The sequence below is a fragment of the Budorcas taxicolor genome, chromosome 3 (assembly GCF_023091745.1).
Source record: "Budorcas taxicolor isolate Tak-1 chromosome 3, Takin1.1, whole genome shotgun sequence".
NCBI classification, from domain to species: Eukaryota; Metazoa; Chordata; class Mammalia; order Artiodactyla; family Bovidae; genus Budorcas; species Budorcas taxicolor.
The window spans coordinates 80,730,716-80,754,238 of record NC_068912.1 but is presented as its reverse complement, the minus strand read 5'-3'; the positions used below and the strand labels follow the sequence as shown (position 1 = coordinate 80,754,238).

Here is a 23,523-nt window from a genome sequence, read left to right as displayed (position 1 = left end):
TGCTTTTATTAGTATTGTATTCCATGATTCTCTGAGCCTCGTGTGTAAAACAGAGGTAGCAATGCCCAGGTTGAACTGAAAAAATGAAAATTATAAATAATGTATGTAAAATGCTTGCCAATGTCAAATCCTCAATAAACAGTAGTTACTTTTATTATCACGCTATTCATGCTTTAAGTTTCTGGCATTTTAATGGGTCAGAAGAGAGAATTTATGCTAATGTTCAACTTGTCTGTGAAGCACTCCAATTCTCCCTTGGTTTTCAAAAGCCGTTGGGCTGTTCTCTTGAGAACAGGTTTTCCAGTACTCACTTATCAATTACACAGCTATAGCAACTGTGCTATGATTCTTTCGTCAGCATTGTTAGTGGCCTGAGAATCTAGGTGTTCATTCTTTGGAGGATGATAGTGTAGTAGAGATGACGAAGTACAGTCAATGATTGAGGAACTGGTCAGACAAGTCTTTGGCAGTGAAAATCTTACCAAAGCACTGCAAACAGCATGCAATGTTGTGCTGAGAAATGTAGGCTTGGTTTCATTTTCCTGTGGTATTCTTTATGAGTTGCTATGGTAACCATGGACATTTTTCAAATGCAGGTGAAAATATGAATGCTAGACTTCCATGGGCAATATATATGCTTTTACTTCAGCATGTTTATCATATATGGAAGCAGATGACAGTCATACAAGGGAATTTTAGAAACAAAATCAACTTGTCCCCAAAAACCTGAATTGTATTTTTTCCTAAGGCAGCTATAGTACTATAGAAAGAACCAGATTTCATACTGGTTTCTAAGCCATAAGTAAAAAGTGATTGATAACCATTCTAAACCTAATTTTTCATTTATAAAATAGAAATTATAATTCCTTTCTAATGTCTTCAAAGGAAATTAAATCAATGATTTAAAATTGCTTGGAAACTTTTGAATGCCATGCAGATCTAAGGAGGCAGAAAACCTATTGGTTAGGAATATATAGCCTTTCCGGGTGGCCCTAGTGGTAAAGAATGCACCTGCAGGAGGCATAATAGACGCCAGTTCAATCCCTGGGTCAGGAAGATCCTCTAGAGGAGGGCATGGCCACCCACTCCAATATGCTTGCCTGGAGAATCCCCATGGACAGAGAAGCCTGGTGGGCTACAGACCATAGGGTCTCAAGGAGTTGGTCGTGACTGAAGCGATTTAGCATACGGCACACATTCTTTGAAGTTCAAGGCACTGAGTTTGAATTCAGGCTTCCACTAGTTATTCACAATGTGACCTCAACCAAACACTGAATCTCCCCAAGCTTTGGTTTTCTGGAAGTACTGCCTCATAAGCTTTCTGTGAGCAATCACTGCAGTGACGTATTCAGATGCCTACCAGAATGCCTATCAATTGTGAGGATTCAGTAAATGGAAGCCATTATCGTCATCATAATGAAAACTCTTATGCAGACTCATCTCTCTTTCCTGAACAAGCCAGGGGGGTTTAGACTCCTTTTGACTAGTACTTCAGCCAAATATTATTTTCTACAGTGTACAAATCCTGTAAGGTAACTGAGTTTTGAACTGTTCCCATAGTAGAATTTAAGTTCCTTAAGTAATAATAGGGGCTCTTTCTGAGGCAGTAGCTTCTCAAAGACAATCCCACAACATGGTCTTCCCCCATCCTATGCCCAAAATAGCTCTGATAGGAATGTTCTGATAGAAATTTATTTATAGCTGTGATGGGTTTTCGTTGCTTTGCAGGGTTTTTTCTCTAGCTGTGGTGAGCAGAAACTACTATTTATTGCAGTGCACAGGCTTCTCATTGCTGTGGCTCCTCTTGTTCCAGACCATGGGCTCTAGGGTGCACAGGCTTCAGTAGTTCCAGCTCTCGGGCTCCAGAGCACAGGTTTCCATGGCGATCTTCCCAGACCAGGGATCCAACCTGTATCTCCTGCACTGTCAAGCAGATTCTTTACCACTGAGCCACCAGGAAAACCTCAGACATTTCTTTTTTTTTTTTTAATATTTATTTATTTGTCTGCACTAGGTCTTTGTTGCAGCATGTGAACTCTTAGCTGTGACATATGGGATCTAGTTCCCATGAGCAGGGATCAAACCCAGGCCCCCTTCATTGGGAGCACAGAGCCTCAGCCGTTGGACCATCAGGGAAGTTCCTGATGGAAATAGCATTGCAGGTCTTGGTCCCTTTTTCTAGTTTTGTTTGTTTCAACAGGAGTGAGGGGTCCGTGGTGAGGGTTGGGTTAATATGTTGGGATTAATGTTGACAGTAACCAGTTGTCTCTATGGCAAAGCTAATTTCACTTTAAAGTTTTGATTTTCCAGAAGAGGATTTTACTTTGGGAAGTTTCTTCTGAGCTTCAGCATCATTTTTCTTTTGGTATTTTTCTTAATGAAGAAATTAGGCAGGTAAATAATGGTAATGGTGGGTACTTGAAGCATTGCGTGTGGAATAAACTTCAAATTTTTAACCGGTATAGGAATATTGGAGTTCATTGGTTAAGTTAACCCAAGGTCCTTCAGCTACCCATGAACACAAACTAAGAAGAACCTCAGTTCCAATGAGATGCTTATGCTTCTGATATATTTAGCAATTTCTCTGAAAGAATTAAATGTTTACTCTCTGTGTAGGCCTGAGCTTAAAGCCATGTTTAGTTTTCTTTAAAGTAACTTCTCCTTATTAGGTATTTTCAGTATATTAAGCAGCTTGCTAAGCACTATAAACACACTCTCCCATTTAATCCCAGTAACTGCCCTTTGACGTAGATACCATCATTAACCCTGTTTTCAGATATGAAAGCTGAGCTTTAGAAAGGTTAAGTAGCATTCCAGGAGCCAAATAGATAGAAACCAACAAGGCCGGGATTTGAGAGCTAAAAGGCTAGCAAGCATATGTTGTCCTCCCCAACTTCTTCTGTGTCTGCTCCTATTTTTATGCGAAATACTTTTGAGTGGAGACAGTACTGGCCTATGAATCAAGAGAGTCTTGTTCTAGAATACAAGCTGGTTTTGAGTAGAACCAACTTTATAGTGTTACAGAAAGAAAGCGAAACATTGGTTTTACTAAACTTTGTATGACCTAAACTAGTCAACCTTTGAGATCTCTATTAAATGAGATGTATAGATTAAGTATAGATTTAGTTATTAAGTATAGATTTTTTCATTATCTATAAAATGAAGGAAATAATGATGTCACTCAAGCTTCTTGTCTAAAGGTTCCTTTTGAAGACTGTTGGTTGCCAAGTGGGAGGCATTTGGGGAGGGAAGGGAGTGGGAAGTTGGGGTTAGCAGATGCAAGCTTTTATATATAGAATGAATAAATAACAATGTCCTACTATAGTACAGAGAACTATTAAGCCATAATGGAACAGAATATTTTTAAATGTATAACAATCACTTTGCTAAACAGTTGAAATTAATACATTATAAATCAACTATATCTCAATTTTTTTTAAATTGAAGGGAAAAAAGGTTTCTTGTTGGAAGAAACCCTGAGAGCCACGTATTAAACCTCCCACCTGATATCTATCTCCCCCACCCCCTTATTCTTGACAAAGAATAATCCCACCATTGTCTGAACATCTATAGTTCAGTTCAGTCACTCAGTCGTGTCTGACTCTTTGCGACCCCATGGAATGTAGCACACCAGACTTCCCTCCCTGTCCCATCACCAACTCCCAGAGCTTGCTCAAACTCATATTCATTGAGTCGGTGATGCCATTCTAGCATCTCATCCTGTCATCCCCTTCTCCTCCTGCCTTCAATCTCCCAGCATCAGTGTCTTTTCCAGTAAATCAGTTCCTCACATCATGTGGCCAAAGTATTGGAGTTTCAGCTTCAACATCAGTCCTTCCAATGAATATTCGAGACTGATTTCCTTTAGGATTGACTGGTTGGATCTCCTTGCAGTCCAAGGGACTCTCAAAAGTCTTCTCTGACACCATAGCTCAATAGCATCAATTCTTCAGCACTCAGCTTTCTTTATAGTCCAACTCTCACATCCATACATGATTACTGGAAAAACCATAACTTTGACTAGATGGACCTTTGTCAGCAAAGTAATGTCTTTTCTTTTTAATATGCTGTCTAGGTTGGTCATAGCTTTTCTTCCAATAGTTATGACTAGCCATATTCTATAACTGACCTGTGTTTTGGGCTACTCTTATTCAGGAATTCTTACCTTTAATCTTAAATTTTTATCTCCATGTTATGCTAAGTTAGTCATTTAGTTGATTGTTTCTCTAAGGGTGGAAAGTGTGGAGAACAGTGGGCATGTGTTTCTGAAACCTTACAATGTCCTGTGATTGCATATAGTCTTTGCCTTTAAATAAGACACGCCTCTTATTCTTATTGATCTTTTTTACCTGAAGTACACAGCTGTCTTCCGGGCACACTGTGGCTGTGATGGGCATTGATTTCACGCTTAGATACTTCTACAAGGTTCTGATGGACTTGTTACCAGTTTGTAACCAAGATGGAGGCAATAAAATAAGGTAAGCCCTTCAGGGCCTGTATATCCTAACTAGCTGCATACTACCAAGACAGGGATGTCTAGTGAAATGCCAGCCACCTCGTCATAGCAATAGCAACTGAGTCCAATGCCTAGGTGTCCTATTAAGGAGGTTTTTTTCTTTTAATTTCTGAAATGCATGTTGCTTATGACTTAAACAGATTTGACTTCTAACAAGGGGAGTAACTGGCACAAAATTCTCCAAAACCCCTTCTTTCTCTAATAGTCAGTAATTACAGGTTTCCCATATCTTGGGTGCTAGAAAGACCAGAGGGTACTTTTGGGTAGTACTTTTGATGTGAGCTTAGTTATTAAACCAAAGCCTTTGTGAGATTTTCAGACACTTAGACTTTGTACATTTCGTTCCTTTGTACATTTCCCCAGAAAGAGGCTCATGGAACTGAAAGTCTTTGCTGCCTGAATTTCAAAAGAGCATGTCTGATCAAAGCAAGGGCATTCCCTTGATTTAATACAGGCCGCTTTTTAAAATAGCTTTCTTATTTCCAACTCATGGCCCGTGCTTCATGTCCCCGCTAAATTTCACATTGGCCCTTAATGGGGAAATGCAGGATTCACACCAAATTGTTATGATGAATGGAGAGTAAAACAAAGCACAATATAGTCTTGATGAAATCAGTTCTAGCTTCACTTATTTAGTGTTTCGATCAAATATATTTTTGTATGTCCTCTGCATGTTGTATTTTATATATGTTTATCATTGAAAGAAGGAATTGTATGGTTTACTTAAAATTTGTGCCTGTAAATACTCAAGTGCTTCTTTCACAGTCTCCCTCCACAGGAAAAACAGAAAGTCTCACTTTACATGATCTTGCAAAAGATCTTTGAGCCCATCTTACATAGTCTGGGTGGTCACATTCTTATGAAGTATATAGGTGAACTCAGAGTCAGGTATAACTCTCTGACCTTAAACCTTATGCCAAGTGATCCAGCACCTCGAGAATAATGTGTCTGTCACCTGACTTCCAGCCTTCCTTCATTTTGTCCATGCACGTTTATTGAGGACCTGAGACAAATGCCGTTTGTGTTAGGACTAGCAAGATAAATGCTTACCAAAAGCACAGAGCAACGGCTTGTATGAATGAGGGATGTCCTTGTCTTGGTATAGGTGCTTCATCATGGAGGACAGGGGCTATCTGGTCGCACATCCAACCCTCATCGACCCCAAAGGACACGCGCCCGTGGAGCAGCAGCACATCACCCACAAGGTACCTGCCGCGGAGCTGGAGCCCAGCTCTCAAGTGGCCTGCGACTCACTAATGGCATGGCACCTGTCTTCTGTTTGGCCTTGGTAGGAGCCCCTGGTAGCGAATGACATCCTGAACCACCCCAACTTTGTCAAGAAGAACCTATGCAACAGCTTCAGTGACCGAACGGTCCAGAGGTTTTACAAATTCAACACGAGCCTTGTGGTAAGGACTCCTCCACACTGTCCTCTCCCATCTGGCTATGGAGTTGCGATGGAGTCACAGCTTATGTCTGAATGTTTACTCCCAGCTGTTTTCATTGCCTGGGAACTAGAGTGATAGGCTGTGACAGTCCAGTTCCCCAGCTTGATGGTTGTGGGATATAAAGCCCAGAGTGGATAAGTGAATGTTTTAAGGTCTCACACTAGGTATTTTGCCTTGGTTTTGTTTGTTTAAAGACTCATCCAATATAAGCCCTTTGAAATGTCTGCCGAAGTCTCTTCCCACACTCTTGTATAAATACATGTGGGATGAAACAGGGCGGATGACTAGAAACTAACCTAATTTGGCTTTAGGAATTTAGGGAGACTGAGTAATCTCCCAAAGACAGGAAGAGAGGGCCACATGGCACCACACTCATGTAGAGCATCCAAAAATAATTGTTTTTAGCTTAGAATACTCCCTTATGATTTGAGATGCTACAGACTTACCTGGATATGGTTAGAGTCCTTAAGGATATATGTATTAATTTGTAAAGAATCCTAGCTGAGAGAATGGGTTATGACAGAATCAACATTCAAAAAGTTGTTCACAAGAAGTAACTGTATTCACAAATCATTACATGTATCATTAAAAAAAAGTAACTGTAAAGGGACTTCCCCGGTGGTGCAGTGGTTAAGACTCCACCTTCTAAGGCAAAGGTTGCAGGTTCTATCCCTGGTCAGGGAACTAAGCTCCTACATGCTACAGGGTACAGCCAAAACTTTAAAAAAATTAATAATAATCATAAAGATGTATTGGGTTAAATGAAAATCCTGAACACAAGCTTGGAAAAAGTGATTGCAAAAACAACTGTCTGGGGAAACAGAGTTTTTAAAATGAATATACTAGTAGGTTAGTGTTTTCAGAGCAAGGAAAATCATTATTACTCTGTTCCACCCCCAAACTTTGAGGAGCACTTTCTATAAAGGAGACGTCGACAAACGTGAGTGTAATCAGAGGGAGGCTGTCAGGTAAGGCAGCCTTACCTGAAAGTCTGCCTTAGTCAGCGTATCTGCTATCATTTGTACGATGACTTTCTGAGACTTCAGGAGACAAGCCAGGATATTCCAGTAGAAATTTTTTTAAATGCAAATTCTAGTGGAATATTAATTAGAATAAATTCTTAACAGCCCAAGTTATTCCAAAATGGAATTGGAGCATTCCTGGTTATTGGAGCTAACAGGCTGATAAGCCTATGTTATTGCTTATCTTGTAAAGGTGGGTATGTTCCAGTCAGTGGAGAATTCATCCAGACCTCTTGAAAACCCTTTCAGTGCCATGATTCTCAGAGTTAGGCTTATCCTCACTATGCACACCTAAGGGATGACTGGCCTGGAAACAACGACATTAAATAATTGGCCCACTACATATGACACATGCAGAAAAAATAACCATATTCAACTTTGCGATGCTGCTTTAGACTCTTTGGCTTTCAGATAATTGTAGATATTTCATGAAGCCAGCTATCACATTCTTTGTGTATGATAGAATGAAGAAAAGGATGCTTACTTTAGTTGGATTGTTTAAATATTCTGGAAGCAGAAAACTGGCCTCTTAAAGAGTCTTTGGTTTTTAAATAATTGTATTATTCTAGAATAAGAGGTTTGTTATCCAAGGGACGGTGAGGGGGGTAAAGGGGGTGCATGTTTTTGGCTGGTTAGGTTTGCCTTTGAATAAATTTTAGGCTATTCTGTACCTGAAAGTTGTCTTTATTGCTGCCTGCAGTTATTTTCATTTTATATCATTATGTTTTAAAAAAAGAAAAATTACAGAAAGAGCTATAAAAACCTACCATGTAACCATGTGCTGTGCTGTGCTTAGTCACTCAGTCATGTCCATCTCTTTGGGACCCCATGGACTGTAGCCCACCAGGCCTCTCTGTCCATGGGGATTCTCCAGGCAACAGTACTGGAGTGGGTTGCCATGCCCTCCTCCCGGGGATCTTCCCAACCCAGAAATCGAACCCTGGTCTCCCACATTGCAGACGTCTTTACCGTCTGAGCCACCATGGATAAAAGAGTAATGTACACACACTGTTAAATGAGGTCTCTCTCTGACTGATGGTAATTATGAAAATTTTCTGTTTTCCAAATTTCTAGCAAGGACTGTATAACTACTGTTTTAATCAGAAGTAAAGTTTTGTTGTAAGCTGTTTTCAGGATGGTAGAGCTGAGTCTTTGCGTTGTTGTCTGCCCCCTCTGACACGTCTGTTGCCTACAGGGGGATTTGACAAACCTTGTGCACGGCAGTCACTGTTCTAAATACAGACTGGCGAGGATCCCAGGAACCAATGCATTTGTGGGCATTGTCAACGAAACATGCGACTCTCTTGCCTTCTGTGCTTGTAGCATGGTAGACCGCCTCTGTCTCAACTGTCATCGGTAAAAATGGGGGGGGACATACTCTGTTTACCACTTACTGAATATCTTCACTGATGCCAGCTGTACAATATACATAAAGTGCTCAGGTATGTCCTAAAGGAAAGGAAAGTCCTGGTTGCAAAAGCATTTAGAACTGTTGTTTGTAACATCCTTGTCCAAAGAACAGTGGATTGAGGTCAGTTGAGTATTTAAACCTTTGGTGATAGCTTTTACTGTCCATTTTAGCTAGCCCGTGTTGTCTTTATTTCACCTCTCAGTGTGTGCAATATATAGTTGATCAACCCTCTGCATAGTAACTTTCCTTTTGCTTTTCAGAATGGAACAAAATGAATGTGAATGTCCTTGTGAGTGCCCTCTAGAGGTCAACGAGTGTACTGGCAACCTCACCAATGCAGAGAACAGGTAAATAAAAAATATATACACCCATATATATATATTTGTGGACTCCCCAAGTGGCACAGTGATAAAGAACATGCCCGCTAATGCAGGAGACATGGGTTCGATCCCTGGGTCAGGAAGATCCCCTGGAGTAGGAAATAGCAACCCACTCTAATATTCTTGCCTGGAAAATTTCATAGACAGAGAAGCCTGGCTGGCTAGAGTTCATGGGGTCTCAAAGAGTCAGACACAGCTGAGCAACTGAGTACACACATATATATGTGTTATATGTGCATATTTATACTGGGAGATATATATATATATATATATATATACACATAAAGACTATATATGTATGTGTGCATATTTATACTGTGTCTTATTTATAGATTTGTTTCAAGTTGGGACTATAAGAAGGTGACTCATTCTAGTGATGGAACTGTTCAATGAGCTAGTTTTCAAACTCCATAGTATTTTAAAATGAAGCCCACTTTCAGGTTTGAATAAAATTTCTAAAAATGTTTTATGAGTGTATGTACTACTTACAAAAGGTATGAGACTGTTACAAGCATTAACAAACTGCCTACCACGTCAGATGCTGTAGGCCTGGTAAGTCACTTAGTTTTCAAGTTTACCCTTTGATAAACATGTAGGAACCTTTCACACACATAATATAGCATTACTTTTCTCAGGGACAGATTTTAAGACCAGATTGGCCCCAGGTTTCATACAGGTAAATGACAAAGCCAGAGTTCAAACCCAGATCTTTCTGGCACTGTCAGGAGCCAAGGGCATGATGAGTTTGGAATGCAGATGGTATCGGCCCTAACCTTCAGACTTGCTCCTTCATAGAAACCCAAGCTGTGAGGTACACCAGGAGCCAGTGACGTACACAGCTATTGACCCTGGCCTGCAGGATGCTCTTCACCAGTGTGTCAACAGCAGATGCAGTCAGAGGACGGAGAGTGGGTAAGCAGTGCTCAGCGCTGATTCACGCCAGCATCGCAGCCGTGGGAACGGAGCCTAGGAAAGCCTAGAGAACAGCAGCCTCAGTGGGGTTTTCTGGATGATAGTCATCATCCCCGTGTTTGATGTTTTTAAAAGATGTGCCAGTTTTTCAGATCTAAAACTGCCTTTTATCTGCCTTTTATCCACCAATTTCAGCGTTACTTGCTTTCTACTTGTTACAGATATTTGGCACATGTACCTATGTTAGTGGTCTTCCCTGGTGGCTCAGGTGGTAAAGAATCTGCCGACAATGCAGGAAACCCGAGTTCAATCCCTGGTCAGGAAGATCCCCTAGAGAAGGGAATGGCTACCCACTCCAGTATTGTTGCTTGGAGAATTCCATGGGCAGAGGAACCCAGCAGGGTCCATGGGGTCGCAAAGAGTCAGACATAACTCAGCAACTAATGGGCCTGCACTTGCACGTGTGCACATACACACACACACACCCCTATGTTAGTAGCCTCATCTGTGGGTGGAAAAGTTTTCTAGAAATAAGAGGCGTAAGAGAGGAAATGGCATGACAAAGCAAGGCCAAGGGAGCAGAAACTCTAGGGGGTTTCGAGCAGAAACCTCTAGCAGGGTTCTAGAAACAGAACTCAGCTGTGTGTGTGATACCTTGAAACTCTTCAATTCTTCTTTCTTAGAAAACGGGTATACTTTATGGCAGTTTTGAGAACTAAAACCTGCATGATCCCTGCTCCCTCTGCCTCCTCCCTAGGGTGTTTGGGACTAGACAGCTGCAGGTTGCCATTTGATTCAACAAAATTAGTGGGTGAAAGGGACAGCCAAGTTCTACTTTTGGTATGTATTTTAATAGAGGAATGATAGGGTATCAGATTAACTCGGTGTGTTACACAGTTACCCAAAGCCTATTAAGTTTGAGAAATACTGCATATATTCTCTGAGAGTGTCATAATGCACTCAACATGTTAAAAGTTCTATGAAATTAGCAGTAAAGAAATGTTTAACTGATCACCCAAACTTGATTAATCAGGTTTTTTTTTTTCCCTTCCTTCCTTTTTTTTTTTTTTTTTTAATAACCATAAACCTGGAGGATGTTAGGCCAAAATCTAACAAACCTTGGGGGCCGTGTGGTCTTTTAAGATGATTTTAAGTGACTCCGCACTAATCCATGATGTGTGGACTTTATGGTTTGAGTAACAGAGGGCAATTCTATTTGTCAGCTCCAGGCTGTCAAGGGACGTTAGACAGCTTTCCCCTGGGCAACTCAGGCTCAGCGAGTTCTAGCTCTAGTGAGTTATGGAGCCCCCGAGAGCTGTCTGATGCCCAGGTCCATGTGCTCGTTCCTGCCTGACACTGCTTTCTGGAACACTCAGCACTGTCTTTCTGGCAGGGACTGCTTCGGTGTGCTGGATTGTGAATGGTGCATGGTGGACAGCGATGGGAAGACCCACCTGGACAAATCCTACTGTGCACCCCAGAAAGAATGCTTTGGGGGGATCGTTGGAGCCAAAAGTCCCTATGTTGATGACATGGGAGCAATAGGTAATGTTTTGGGGGAACCCAGAATAACTTGATTCTTGAAAACATATTTTCTGGCCTCTATACTAGAACACAGATCTTAAAATAATTCCCTACCCTACTTCCCTGGTTCCTTTGCCAGTAGTTTTGAGTTGCAAAACCAAGGCAAATAATTACTTTCAAAGCTGGCTAGCTCTCCTGTGCAGAGTGAGCAGCCATCTTTCCTGCCAAGTTTTGCAAGCTTGAAATGCATCCCCATAAAGCTTGTTCTGAGAAATATCAGGCCTGATTTCTGAGCGCCTGAGCTGTAGGGTTTGTATGAATGTGAATCCCAGCTGTCTGGAGCACAGGGCTGGTGATGGGCAGAGTGACCCATGGACATTGCTTTCCTGCTGCGTCCTTCCCTCACGACTTTTGAAGACAGACATCTTAGGGCTCCAAATCAGTATTTAGGGCCTTGAGGTCAACAAAGGCCCTCACTGTCCAGTGCAGCAGGCGACTTAGGTGGGGGACAGAGACATTGTCGGGAGGAATACCGCTGGGATCAGGCCCCCCAAAACCCCCAAATACTACCTGAGATTTTCTCCATGTCTTTCTGCAGTCAGCACAAGCATCTCAAATGTGGTCCGCAGGTGAATAGATATTTAAACCTTCAGTGAATGCCTCTTTTGACATCTCTCTGCATGAGCCTTTCTGAGGAAGAAAAACTTTTCCTTTGTGAGGAAGGGTTCTGAGCCCACGTATGACTATCGGACTAGGCTGGGACATGACAGAAGTGACCTTGCTCCTAGAAGTCACTTTATATCCCCACCTGTAGTTTCCTGCCTGAAAAGTGCAAATAGTATTTTAAAGGGGGCCCATAAACTTTGAAATGGGATCCTTTTTGGAGGTAACATAACAGATCCACTGAAATAAATGACACCAGGTCCAGTAAATATCTGCTGAGAGGCGCATGTCACCCTCCCTCACCTCTGTACTAAGAGGAGCCCACACCCCAGAGCTGGGCCCTTAGACTGCATGTCTAAGTGATTCTCTTACTTTACCAGTCCTTGCCAACTGTATTGCTCTGCCAAGCAACCAGCACTTAATTTGAGAACCAGAAATTCAAGCAAGCCCTATTCTTCCATCCTGGTGCGTCTTCTTCATTAAATTCAAGCCTTAAAGCATCTGGTCTTACATATCTTCACTCAGCCCCTTCCCACTAGATTCTTTCCATCTCACCCCCATCCCCATCTACGACTACACTTGGGAAATCTTTACAAGGGCTGTCTGTCTGTTTATTTTAATGAAGGTGATGAAGTGGTCACATTGAACATGATCAAAAGTGCCCCCGTGGGCCCGGTGGCTGGCGGCATTATGGGCTGCATCATGGTCCTAGTCCTGGCTGTGTACGCATACCGCCATCAGATTCACCGCCGGAGTCATCAGCATATGTCTCCTCTTGCTGCCCAAGGTGAGCTTGAAATGAACCCCAGAGCTCCTCCAGGAAGCAGCAGGCTCCCCGGGGTTGTCCCCACGCTAGGAGGACAGTGACTAGTTGTAAGCCTTTAAGCAACTCTTAGAATAGCACTATATTTTCTGCTTCTGTGGAATAGATTCACAAGTCCCCAAAAGCCTGCTTCTCTCCTTTAGCTCACAGCTCATTCTTTAGGGCCTGAATCCTGCAAGCCCCATTCGATTCTCCAGAAAATCCCCAGATTCCATCTCTCCTTACATGGCTCCTTAGCCCATCTCAGCCTGACTCTGGAAGAAGCCAGAAGAAGGGAGTTGGGAGGCTTAGTGGGCAATTTTGTTCTTCTCTAAGCTCAGATGTAGTGTCTTTGCTGTTCCAAAAAAGATGGACAGACCAAAGATAGCCCAGGCCACTACTGGCAAGAACATGAGTCTGTTCTATTGTAGCCATTATTATATGTGTGAATGAGCACACATTCAAAGTGATGATCACAGTTCTTAGAATAAGAACTGTCCAACCTGGATAAGAACTTGACAAGATGAGTAATTAGTAATTATGGCTTCCATATCAAGGGTTAAATGTGGTATCTGTGCTCATTTGCAAGGGGCAAAAATCTTGCAAATGACTATCTGTATCCTCGTAAAAGTCTTTCAGGGTGTGTTGCCCTGAGTTTTGGAGATAAGGCTCACTTGTCATTTTTCCTGGACTTGGTCAGGAGCCTGGTAGCAGTCGTGATTAGCTGATGTTGGGATAGTTCTCTGTGGTCACAATCCTGTCGGGGGACCATGGGATCATGTTGTCTGATTTAATAACTGAGCTGACCACAAAGCTCTTTCCTCTTGGTAAGATTTGATTTGACTGAGGATGACAGCCATCCAGTGTTACCTGTAGCTTGGCTTCTAGATTCTGTGGCGCCATTTTATCAGCACAGCCAGCCATGGTTTTAGGCCCCTTCCCTCAGTTTCAGGTACTTGTTCAGTCACTAAGACGTATATGACTCTTTGCGAGCCCATGGACTGCAGCACACGAGGCTTCCCTGTCCTTCACTCTCTCCCAGAGTTTGCTCAAACTCGCCTCCATTGAGCTGGTGCAGGAGAGGATGAAAGACTTGTTAGCCTCAATCAACTTCTTTTCTCCTCTGTCTCCAGAAATCAATCTCAGGTGCCCCTCTGGGATTATTCACCTCTTGTTCTCCCTCTTTGGATTCCCACTCCCTCCTCCTTTAAAAAAAAAAATGAGATAAGGCCTCAGTTCACTCTTGATGGAATGCTGTCACCCAGCCATCAGATGAGCCCTCTGCGGGTATTAATGTGGGTGATGTTGTTTGATTAAATAGTCCTGTGTCTCTCTTTCTAACGATGGGTAGAGATGTCGGTGCGCATGTCCAACCTGGAGAACGACAGAGATGAAAGGGACGACGACGGCCCCGAGGACAGAGGCATCAGTGAGTGGCCGCGCCGTCTCCATCCCAGACGCGCCAGCAGGAGGCTCTCTTGTGTTAAAATTTCAGATGCTTTGACACGACAGGATTCTTTTTATCCCCCATTTTTGTTAGGAGGAAGCAAAAGTCTTTGCTTTGTTTTAGGAAATCTCCAAAGAATTCAGAGTGTTCTCTGTGGCATTAAGGACATTTGACCTGAAACCCCTTACTCTTCCCTTTCTCTCTCCTCCTCATTACTTTCCAGTATAGCATTTTAGAAAGGGAGTCATCAGGTATGCATGTTTTAAATCCCTTAACTAATGTATACAACCCAGGAGAACAAAAAGAACACTTCTTTATCAAAAGAGAACTCCATTTGTGGCGAGATGCTTTGGCCTGCAACCATATGGAAAGTGTATCATCTTGATGCATGTTGAAGATATGTAATTAGGGACCTCCTCCTGCCCCAGTCCTAAAAGCAACTTCCCTAATCCTCAGAATTTTTAAAAAATTACTCATTCTAGTTCTGTAACAAATAACAACCCCTTTCATGTGAAAGAGCCTGCTTAGAGCAGATGTGCTTAATACAGCGAAGATACTGGCCTAAGTGTAACTATCCTTGCCTTCCACAGTCAGCAATACTCGATTTATAGCTGCAGTCATCGAGCGTCATGCACACAGTCCAGAAAGGAGGCGTCGCTACTGGGGTCGCTCAGGAACAGAAAGTGATCATGGTAAGATCTGGCATCCTGCCCTTGAGGCCCTGAGGACCCTGATGTACTCATGGGCTAGTGCTCACACCCACCCTTTCCTCTGTCCTACTCTGTGCTCAAGTAAATTATTCTGACATTAGTTTTCCAAAAAGACACATTCTAACATGTCACCTTTGCAAGAGCCCTCAAGAGATTTTGGCTTATGGCTCAGCATTCCCACATACATCATCATACGTCAGATAACCTCTGGGCACACAGATAACCCCCTGGGTTTTCTCCACGAATAAGGGTTCAGATTATTTCAGTGGTACCTGCTTACCACCTGACTTGGTTCTTAGTGAGTCAGCATCTTCTTAGATCCGACTGCCCCGTGAGGCTTGTTGGCACACAGCAGGATTGTTAAGGGCTCTCTCGGCCACATACTTTCGGGACCTGGCGAGAGTCCGCACTGTCATCTGGCTTCCCCCAGCCCTGGGAAGGCTTTACCAGAGACAACACTTACCCTGGGCCTTGAAGGATGATTAAAGAAAAGTGAGAGGTGAAGGCTATTGGAGGCAAAGGGGCTAGTGTGTACAAAGTCACGGAGGTGCCTATAGTGCCTGCTGGATGCTCAGGAAGGATAGGCGCTGGGTTGTGAAAGAGACCCTGAGTGCTAGGTCCATGGCGGTACTAATGGCATGCCCCCCCGTGTGCCATCTCACCTTCCCAGTGTCCCTGTGGCTTGTCACGGAGAACAACAGCTGTCCTCCTGTCTAGGCAGTTCTGTCACCATTCCACAAAAATGAATGTGTAGATCCTTTCCTGTAATTGTCAGGTCTTTTTGTTTTCTTCCATACCTGTTCAATTTTCCAGAAATCTTTCTTTTCTTCCCAGAATCAGGTCTTTTTATAAATGCATAAATAATGCATTTGTGCTTTTTTTATTCTGCCTTCTCCACATCTACCCTGAAAACAAAGTCTTCAAGCAGTGTGCTTCCACACCTGTGCTAAAAAATGCAGAAGGGGATATTCTGCATAAACCAATGCTGCCTTTTGCATGACAGCCAGGTCTTCTGAATCCCTTTGGAAAACTGGAGAAGCCAGAGCTCTGATTTGTAAACCAGGGACTCTTAATTTGGACTCTGAATGACATTGTTCCCACTAACTAAATAGAACCTTCAGGTTTCTATGGAGAGTCAAAGCAGAACTTAAATTTCTCGGCTTCTTTGACTTTCTGCCTTTTTCCAGAAAAACCTTTGAACCTGCATAAATTTCATTCTGCCAGGCAGTTCTGTGCTTCTCCTTTGAATAATAAAATAGGTTTGAGGCTACTAAAGTTCAACAGAAAGAATTTCTTATTCAGCAGAAATACTGAGTCCTTTCTGTCTCTCCTCTCCCCCTCTCATTCCCGCTCTGTGCCTCTATCGCCTTCCCTCCCTCCACCCTCCTTTCCTCTCCCCATCCCTCTCTTTCTCTCCACCCACCCCCTCACCGCCCTTGCTGGTAGAAACCACTTAAGTGCAAAACTGGAATTCTGAATGACATTTCCAATGCTGCATTAGCCCTCCCATTGTCTTAGTAAAATGGCACATGAAGCAACGGCTGAGATAAAAGGCACAGTGCAGTGTCAGTATCTAAAAGCCGAGGAACCTAGCTAAGGGCTTCCTTTCTTTCACTTTTCACAATAATTGGATCCCGTTATCCCCAAGGAATGAAAAATAGTTTCTCGTGCAGACAGAACACAACACCAAAAGGAGTGGAAGACACTGACATTCCGGGTAATTCCTAATACACCACAAAATCAGCAGCATTTAACCAAGTGCTGTCATATCCCTGAGCCTATATGGCGGGTCACTTTAAGTAGTGATGTCAAGCTGACGTCCCCGTGGTGCCCAGAGGATAAGCCGTAGGAGCACATTAACTCAGAAATCTGGTCCACTAATAGTGGTTCTGTGGCGTGTGACACTCGTGCAGGTGTTCCGTTTGGTGAATGTTATCAGGCATCTGCTGTTTGCTTGGCAGGGAGGAGCGAGGTAGGAAAGGGGTGGTCTTATTTCTGCCAGGCAGCCTGGTACAGAACAGCTTATATATGCTAGGTCAAGCAGAACTCATGTGGAATTCCACTTCTCCCTGTCTTTCCAAATGGTGAGACCTCAGGGAAACTACTTAGACCTCAGATTCCTAATAATTAAAGGGGATTAGAAACTACCCTCTGGTAAGGTTGTCATGAGGATGAAGTGAGATAACACACAGCCAGGCATGAGCTCAGAGCCCGACCTCCTCACCCCACACCTACTCTGCGCTCAAAGAATTGATAATCCAGCAAGAAACTACAAATACATGCATGTATTCACAAGATTGAGAAAAGGCTGAATGTAACAGTTCCCTTAAAGAAGTGGAACAGAACAAAGAAGAAGATGGGAACAGAGTTCACTTTTATCTGCAAGTAAATCCTGTGAGACCCAGGGCAGGGAGGTGAGGGGACACTGGTACTCACCCTTGAACTGGTCATGCCCTGGTTCTTTGGTGCCCAGTGAGCTTATTTACACACGAGTCTTCAGGTCTGAGGCACAAAATCAAACCTCAAAAGAATAAAATATACAAATATTGAACAGATAAGACTTTCCAGGTGTGGTTCAGAGTGGTGATATTCCTAGAATTAAAACTAAATGCTGTCAAGCTACACCTGGAGACTCCAGGCTGCATTTTTAACTAGAAATCTTTCATGTAGCAAACAAAGTTTTGTATTTTAAAGGAGTATTATTTTAATTTTTATCTTAAATGCTCAAAATAAGAATGGTTTTGAAAAGTTGAAGAATTTTAGTCAATATTCTAACACCACTTAGCATGATTTTCTCCAGCACTCAACTATTAACTCTTATACTCTGCTTTGCCCATTATTTCTCTTGAAAATATCACATTCTATCTAACCATCAACTGGTTTATTTTTTAAGTTAAAAACCAACAGTATGTATTTATTTCTTGTGAATCTGTACTTTAGTTACCATTAATTAGAAACATTACTCAAATGTATATTAAGCAATATTTTTTCTTTATAAAAGAGAAATTTTCTCCTTGTGGAGTAAATGCCAAAAGACTTGAAAGGCTAATGCTGAACCTTGAAATTTTGGTCGAAAAATACCTAGTACACAGCAAAGCTATTTTCTGCTGCTGCTGCTAAGTCGCTTCAGTCATGTCCAACTCTGTGCGACCCCATAGACAGGCAGCCCACCAGGCTCCCCCGTCCCTGGGATTCTCCAGGCAAGAACACTGGAGTGGGTTGCCATTTCCTTCTCCAATGCATGAAAGTGAAAAATGAAAGTCTAGGGGTGCAGTTATTCTCCTGCAGTTACTCTCTGTGACCACAAGGTGGTGAGTGAGTCCCCAGAGGGACCTAACATCCCTTGACATCAAGAGAGCTTTCTTTAAGAACCAGGGGATAAATATATTAGCAGAAAACCAAAGAGCAAAAGCCTAATTTGGCTCTTTTATTCCTGAGTGATGCCTGGCCTCCTTCCTAAAGTCTGTTTTCCCTCGAAGAAATCTTTGCAAGAATTTCTCTACATATACCTTTGGATAGTAAAGAAATCTTTCTTTGAAAGTTATTTGTATATATCCTCTGTGTTTCAAATAGTGCTGCCTCCTCCATGAGTCAGAGACCGCGTCTGTCTTATGCATCACTGTTCCCAGCACTGCACAGAATTGCCTGGTGCTGAGTAAACACTCAATTAATTTGCTAAGTGAGAGCATGTGTTTGGCTTCCTCCTGCTTCTCCACAACTCCCTCCCTCCAGATTTCCATTAATTATTGAGATAAGAGAAAGCCTAAGTTACAGAGGGGTTGAGCAATAGTGTCCCACTGAGCAAATAAAACAAGATTGCTCCAGAGTGAGTGGTTCCCTCTGGAAGGATCTCTGCTGGGGTTCTGATCAGAAAATGCTGATGCCCCCAAATTGCCTGTACCGTCACCGTCTGTGACCAGCCAGGTTCAGAGCTCCAGGCAGGGCCTAGTGAATGCTAGAATGCCTTTATTATTAGACGAGACTGGTAAATGTCACACCAGGCAAAACCAAAGATGACTGAAAATTTATGTGATTTTTATTTTTTTAATTAAACACCTGCTTTATGTGAGGCCTAAGCCCTTGCACTTTAAGAGTTTTCTAATAGACAAGACAGTCCTATAATTTTTGTAATATGGTAAATCTAAGCTAGGGATTGCAGAGACATCACAGAAGGGCCACCAGAACTCCTGTGGGTTGGTATGACTGGGTGGGGTGGGTGGTGGTTGGGAAGGTTTCCCAGAAAAGACCTTCAAATGGAACACAAAGCACAGTGATGAGGGAAGTAGGGGAGGGCAAGGCAGGCGCAGAGGGACCACTATGAATTTTACACCACGAACGTGGGAATCCACTATCATTACAATGGATGCCTCTAAATGAGTGAGACAGGAAGGCTTCCAGGAGGTATTTGGAGGCAAGATAAAGACAGCCTAGCACTAAAGGTTGGCCAAGAATAATCAACACAGACACTGAGATTTTGCTGAAATGTATTTTCTAGTACTTTGGTCTCTTACATGTAGAACATTCGTAACTGAGGCTTTAAAGCCTACACTGCATTCTAGACTTAGCACTACTGAAGCTGAGGAGTTCATTCTGGCTCCTGATCTTTTCATCTTGGGAGAAAGCATCTCCATTCCCCCAGCATCTGAACCTAATAACCTTGAGGATGTTAACCCTCTGGGGTGCCAGAAGGTCCATGTGGTCACCAGAGGCTGCCCTGCCCTGCGCTTGAACAGCAGATTGCTCCCCTGAAACACAGCTAATGTTTCTCTTCAGCGCCCTGCCGTCTCCTCGGGCCAGTGCTCAGCCTCCTGTACTCTGAGCCTCGGAGCCCTCCTTCCTTCCATCCAACCTCCTCATTGCCACAAGGGATCATCTTAAAACACACGTTATGTCACTGCCATCCACCTTCCCCCCAGCTCTTTGACCACCCTTCCTGATCTGGTCTCAGCCTGCCTGTCCAGATTCATCTCTCATCCTTCTCTCGCACACGAAGCTCTTCCCCATTCCTCAAATCCACAGAGCCTTTCTGTCTGTTCCATCTTTGCATATGCTCATCTCCCTGCCTGTAATACTTTCCACCCCTTTCTTTATCTCGGGAACCCCTCTCTCCCATGAGGGTCACTTTGAATGTCACTTCCTCCAGGATCCTAAGTCAAGTTCATCAGCATTGGTATTTCTTTGGGGTACCTCTGGTTTGGTACCTGTATTTCCCCTTCTTGACTGTGGCCTTCTCGGGAGTTGGAACCTCACCTTACCCCTTTTTCTGTGGAGCCCCTAGCCTGGCATCAGGCACCAAGAGAGCACTCAGTAATCATAGGCACATGGCAACAAACTCACCTTCTCCTGCCCTGACTTGTTTTTCTGGCTGGGTATCTCTACATATGTTATTCACAGATGCTGAAAACCAAGATGTGCAAAAAGAAAATTCGTTTCCTTCCCCAAGACTCGGGATCTTGAAGTCTCCCTCTCCCATCATCCTGACAATAGGCTGCTGTCCCGCCACCCCCAAGTCCCCCACATAAAATTTCTGATGAACTTCTATTATTTTTCCACCCCAGAGATGTCTGTCCAATCCCATACTTTCAATTCAACATACCCAGGCTATCCAGGCTGTGGCAATAACCTCTTAACTGCCTCCCTCTCTCTCCCCTTTCTAGTCAACCTCCAAACTTCCACCATAACTCTGCTTTTAAAATATAAAAATGACCGTGCTGTTTTTCCGGTCTGCTCAAAACCTTGTAAACTTAAGTCCCTCCTGTAGTACCTGCTAGCACTCATCATAGCTGCATGGTATAGGAATGGCCCTGGGTCCTCTTGGCCATGCCCTTCTGTTCCTGTGCTCCTATCCACTTCACCAAACTCCTACTCATCCATTACAGCCCGACTGAAATATGAGTTCTTCGCTGAAACTTTCCCAGCCCCCCAGCCAGAGTTAGCTATTCCTTGTTCAATGGGCTTCCCTGGTGGCTCAGTGGTTAAGAATCTGCCTGCAATGCAGGAGATGCAGATTCAATCCCTGGATCTGGAAGATCCCCTGGAGGAGAGAATGGCAACCCACTCCAGTATTCTTGCCTAGAGAATCCCACGGACAGAGGAGGTTGGTGGGCTACAGTCCGTGGGGTCGCAAAAGAGTCAGATGTAACTGAGCACATGCTGGGTTTCAATTAAACCTCCATTAGAACACTTACCATGATCTTCAGTCGAGTAAGCCTAACTTTGTACATACCCATCTCTTACTCGGTGGTGAAATCCTTAAAGAAAATAGACATCTCTTATTCAGTTTCATAGTCCTTCCTTTCAGCCTCCTGAGGGTCTTTGATACATGAATAATTGGACTGAGCTATGCTTGTACTTGTCTTATTTCTCAAGCACTAGCAAATGAACTCCTTGTTCAGGGATCAGTTTTCATCTCCAGGTCTCCTACAGTGCCCAGCACAGTGTCTTATACAACGTAGATGCCCAGTAAATATTTGTTGGTTGGACTGAAAGAATTCTGTCGTTTGAACATTTCATTGAGGACTGAGAACTGCCTTTCTCATTTTCACACAAAACATAACATTTTCAACCACAAACTATTCCTGCTTGGCTGTATGCAAGCACGTCAATTTTGCAGCCACGGATGTGACTAGCACTACCCACGGGTGAGTGTTGATTGATGCTAACTGCAGATGCAGCGGAAATATTAACGAGCTGTCACTTCTCAAAATTCTTGAAGGTTTTTTTTTTTTTTTTTTTGCAATATTTAAAAACATGCCAAGGTTCTTAGAATGGAATCCTTTGATCAGCAAGGGCAATTTCTTTTGAAACATGTATTACTTAGAATGCCAAGAGAAATTAATCTTTAAATACAGTGAACCAGCTTACACAAAGAATACCTGATTCTTTGCTAGTAGCTGTGGGTGTCTGTGGAATTAGTGTTTTGTTAGGGACTGAAACTCAGGCAAGTTCATTAACCTCTCTGACTGTCATTTCCCTCACCTTAAAGTGGATTTGAAAATACATGCCTTGTTGGTGTGTAGAAATTACATGACACCAGGGGTGTTATGGTGGCAGCTGTCTTTGTTCTTACTGTGGTATCACATTCAGGCATTTTGATGCTGCCTTTTTTTTCTCTCTCTCTCTCTCTCTCAAATAAAAAAATAATAGTCTTATCTCGGGGAAAAGTGTAGAAGTTTGTTTCCCCAAATGTCAATTGTGGGGATCTGTGGATCAGAAAAAACTGGGATGATTTTCAGTTTTGTTTTGTTGGTTTAGGGGATTTGGGGAAAGGGTTCTTGTTTATATTGTTTTAAATGATTATGTACTTATTGTGTAATTGCTTTAAGACAACAGCTAAGGAAAGATCTCTTTAAAAGTAAGTCACTTCAAGGTCTGCTGGCAGCCGGCAAACATTTGGCACTTACTAGTCCAAAAGTAGGCCCCTCCCAGTGCCCGCAGATATGTACCGTGACAGCTACCCCCTGCCTCTGGAAACTCTCAGCTGCCTGTGTGTTGTGTTCGTTTTCTAGGCTACAGCACCATGAGCCCACAGGAAGACAGTGAAAACCCTCCGTGCACCAGTGACCCCTTGTCGGCCGGGGTGGACGTGGGGAACCACGACGAGGACTTGGAGCTGGACACCCCGCCCCAGACCGCCGCCCTCCTGAGCCACAAGTTCCACCAGTACCGCCTGCACCACCCGACGCTGCATCACAGCCACCACCTGCAGGCGGCCGTGACGGTACACACTGTCGACGCGGAATGCTAGCCCCCTCGCCTCCATCCGGAGGCCGGATCTGGGAGCTGCAGAATGTTCTGGAGGGAAGGAGAGCCAGCGTCAAATCCATTTGTATCCGTGCTTTGTCCGGAGTCATTGAACTCATCTTCCTGCCTGTTAACAGGTTTCCTAACAAGTGAAACAGCCGCAACAAGAAGCGAGGCTGGTTGTGAAATGGAGGGAAAAGAAGTCTGATTAATGAACCTGCCATAACACCAACGGAATGAACAGACGCAAACCTCTACACAGAGCTGGAACCTATAAATGAAACATTGGGAACCTTGGTTAAGCTGAGCCAGAGGAATGTTCCGAGGAGCCAGAAACATTCTGCTCTCCTTAACTGGAAGAAAAGAGAGGTCTGCTCCTCTGGAGACTGAGAATGTGGCAGAGGCAGAGAGAAGTGTGTCTTTGAAGATTTCACCTGGTTTCTTAGCGGTACCTAGATGCCACACTTGCTGTACGGAACTCATCCTAAGCTCTAAATGATGCATCTCAAAATTTCTAAGTAAAGGATTATTTTTCTACTATTTATTGAACTTTTAAAACATTCTCAAACTTCGGGAGAAAGAAAAGGAAACACATAAGAAATTTTCAGCAATTATCCCTAGCTGTTTTGTGTGTATTAAAGTGGTTTTTTGATTAAGAAGGTCTAGTTCTTATTTAATGGATACCATCCCACTGCCTCACTCCACCAAAAAAAAAAAAAAAAGGGAAAATGAAGAAATCTTTCTCTCTGACTTGTTTACATCATTTTCTTTAGAACATCATGTCATGGAAATACATCTTGATTTGCAAAGCAGTGTTCTTTATCTGTTTGACAGAGGTGGGGAGGGGCACTCCAGGAACCATTCAGAAAAATTGTATGTTTCTTTATAACTCATTTCCACTTCCCATACAGTTGTTTCCTTAGGTTTCTACGAAACCTAATATTA

The 23,523-nt window shown here is 43.1% G+C and overlaps 1 protein-coding gene across 1 annotated transcript in view; it reads left to right on the top strand.

Moving 5' to 3' along the window:
- CACHD1 (cache domain containing 1) overlaps positions 1-23,110 on the top strand; it is a 233,449-nt gene extending 210,339 nt beyond the window's left edge. Inside the window, exons 17-27 of the mRNA XM_052637320.1 lie at positions 4,356-4,478; positions 5,622-5,721; positions 5,809-5,925; positions 8,182-8,342; positions 8,658-8,744; positions 9,573-9,689; positions 11,083-11,234; positions 12,502-12,663; positions 14,030-14,107; positions 14,716-14,817; positions 22,344-23,110. Coding sequence (XP_052493280.1) covers positions 4,356-4,478; positions 5,622-5,721; positions 5,809-5,925; positions 8,182-8,342; positions 8,658-8,744; positions 9,573-9,689; positions 11,083-11,234; positions 12,502-12,663; positions 14,030-14,107; positions 14,716-14,817; positions 22,344-22,582 — 1,438 coding nt within the window. The 3' untranslated portion in view covers positions 22,583-23,110. The remainder of the gene's footprint in view (positions 1-4,355; positions 4,479-5,621; positions 5,722-5,808; positions 5,926-8,181; positions 8,343-8,657; positions 8,745-9,572; positions 9,690-11,082; positions 11,235-12,501; positions 12,664-14,029; positions 14,108-14,715; positions 14,818-22,343) is intronic.
- Positions 23,111-23,523: the final 413 nt, after the last annotated feature.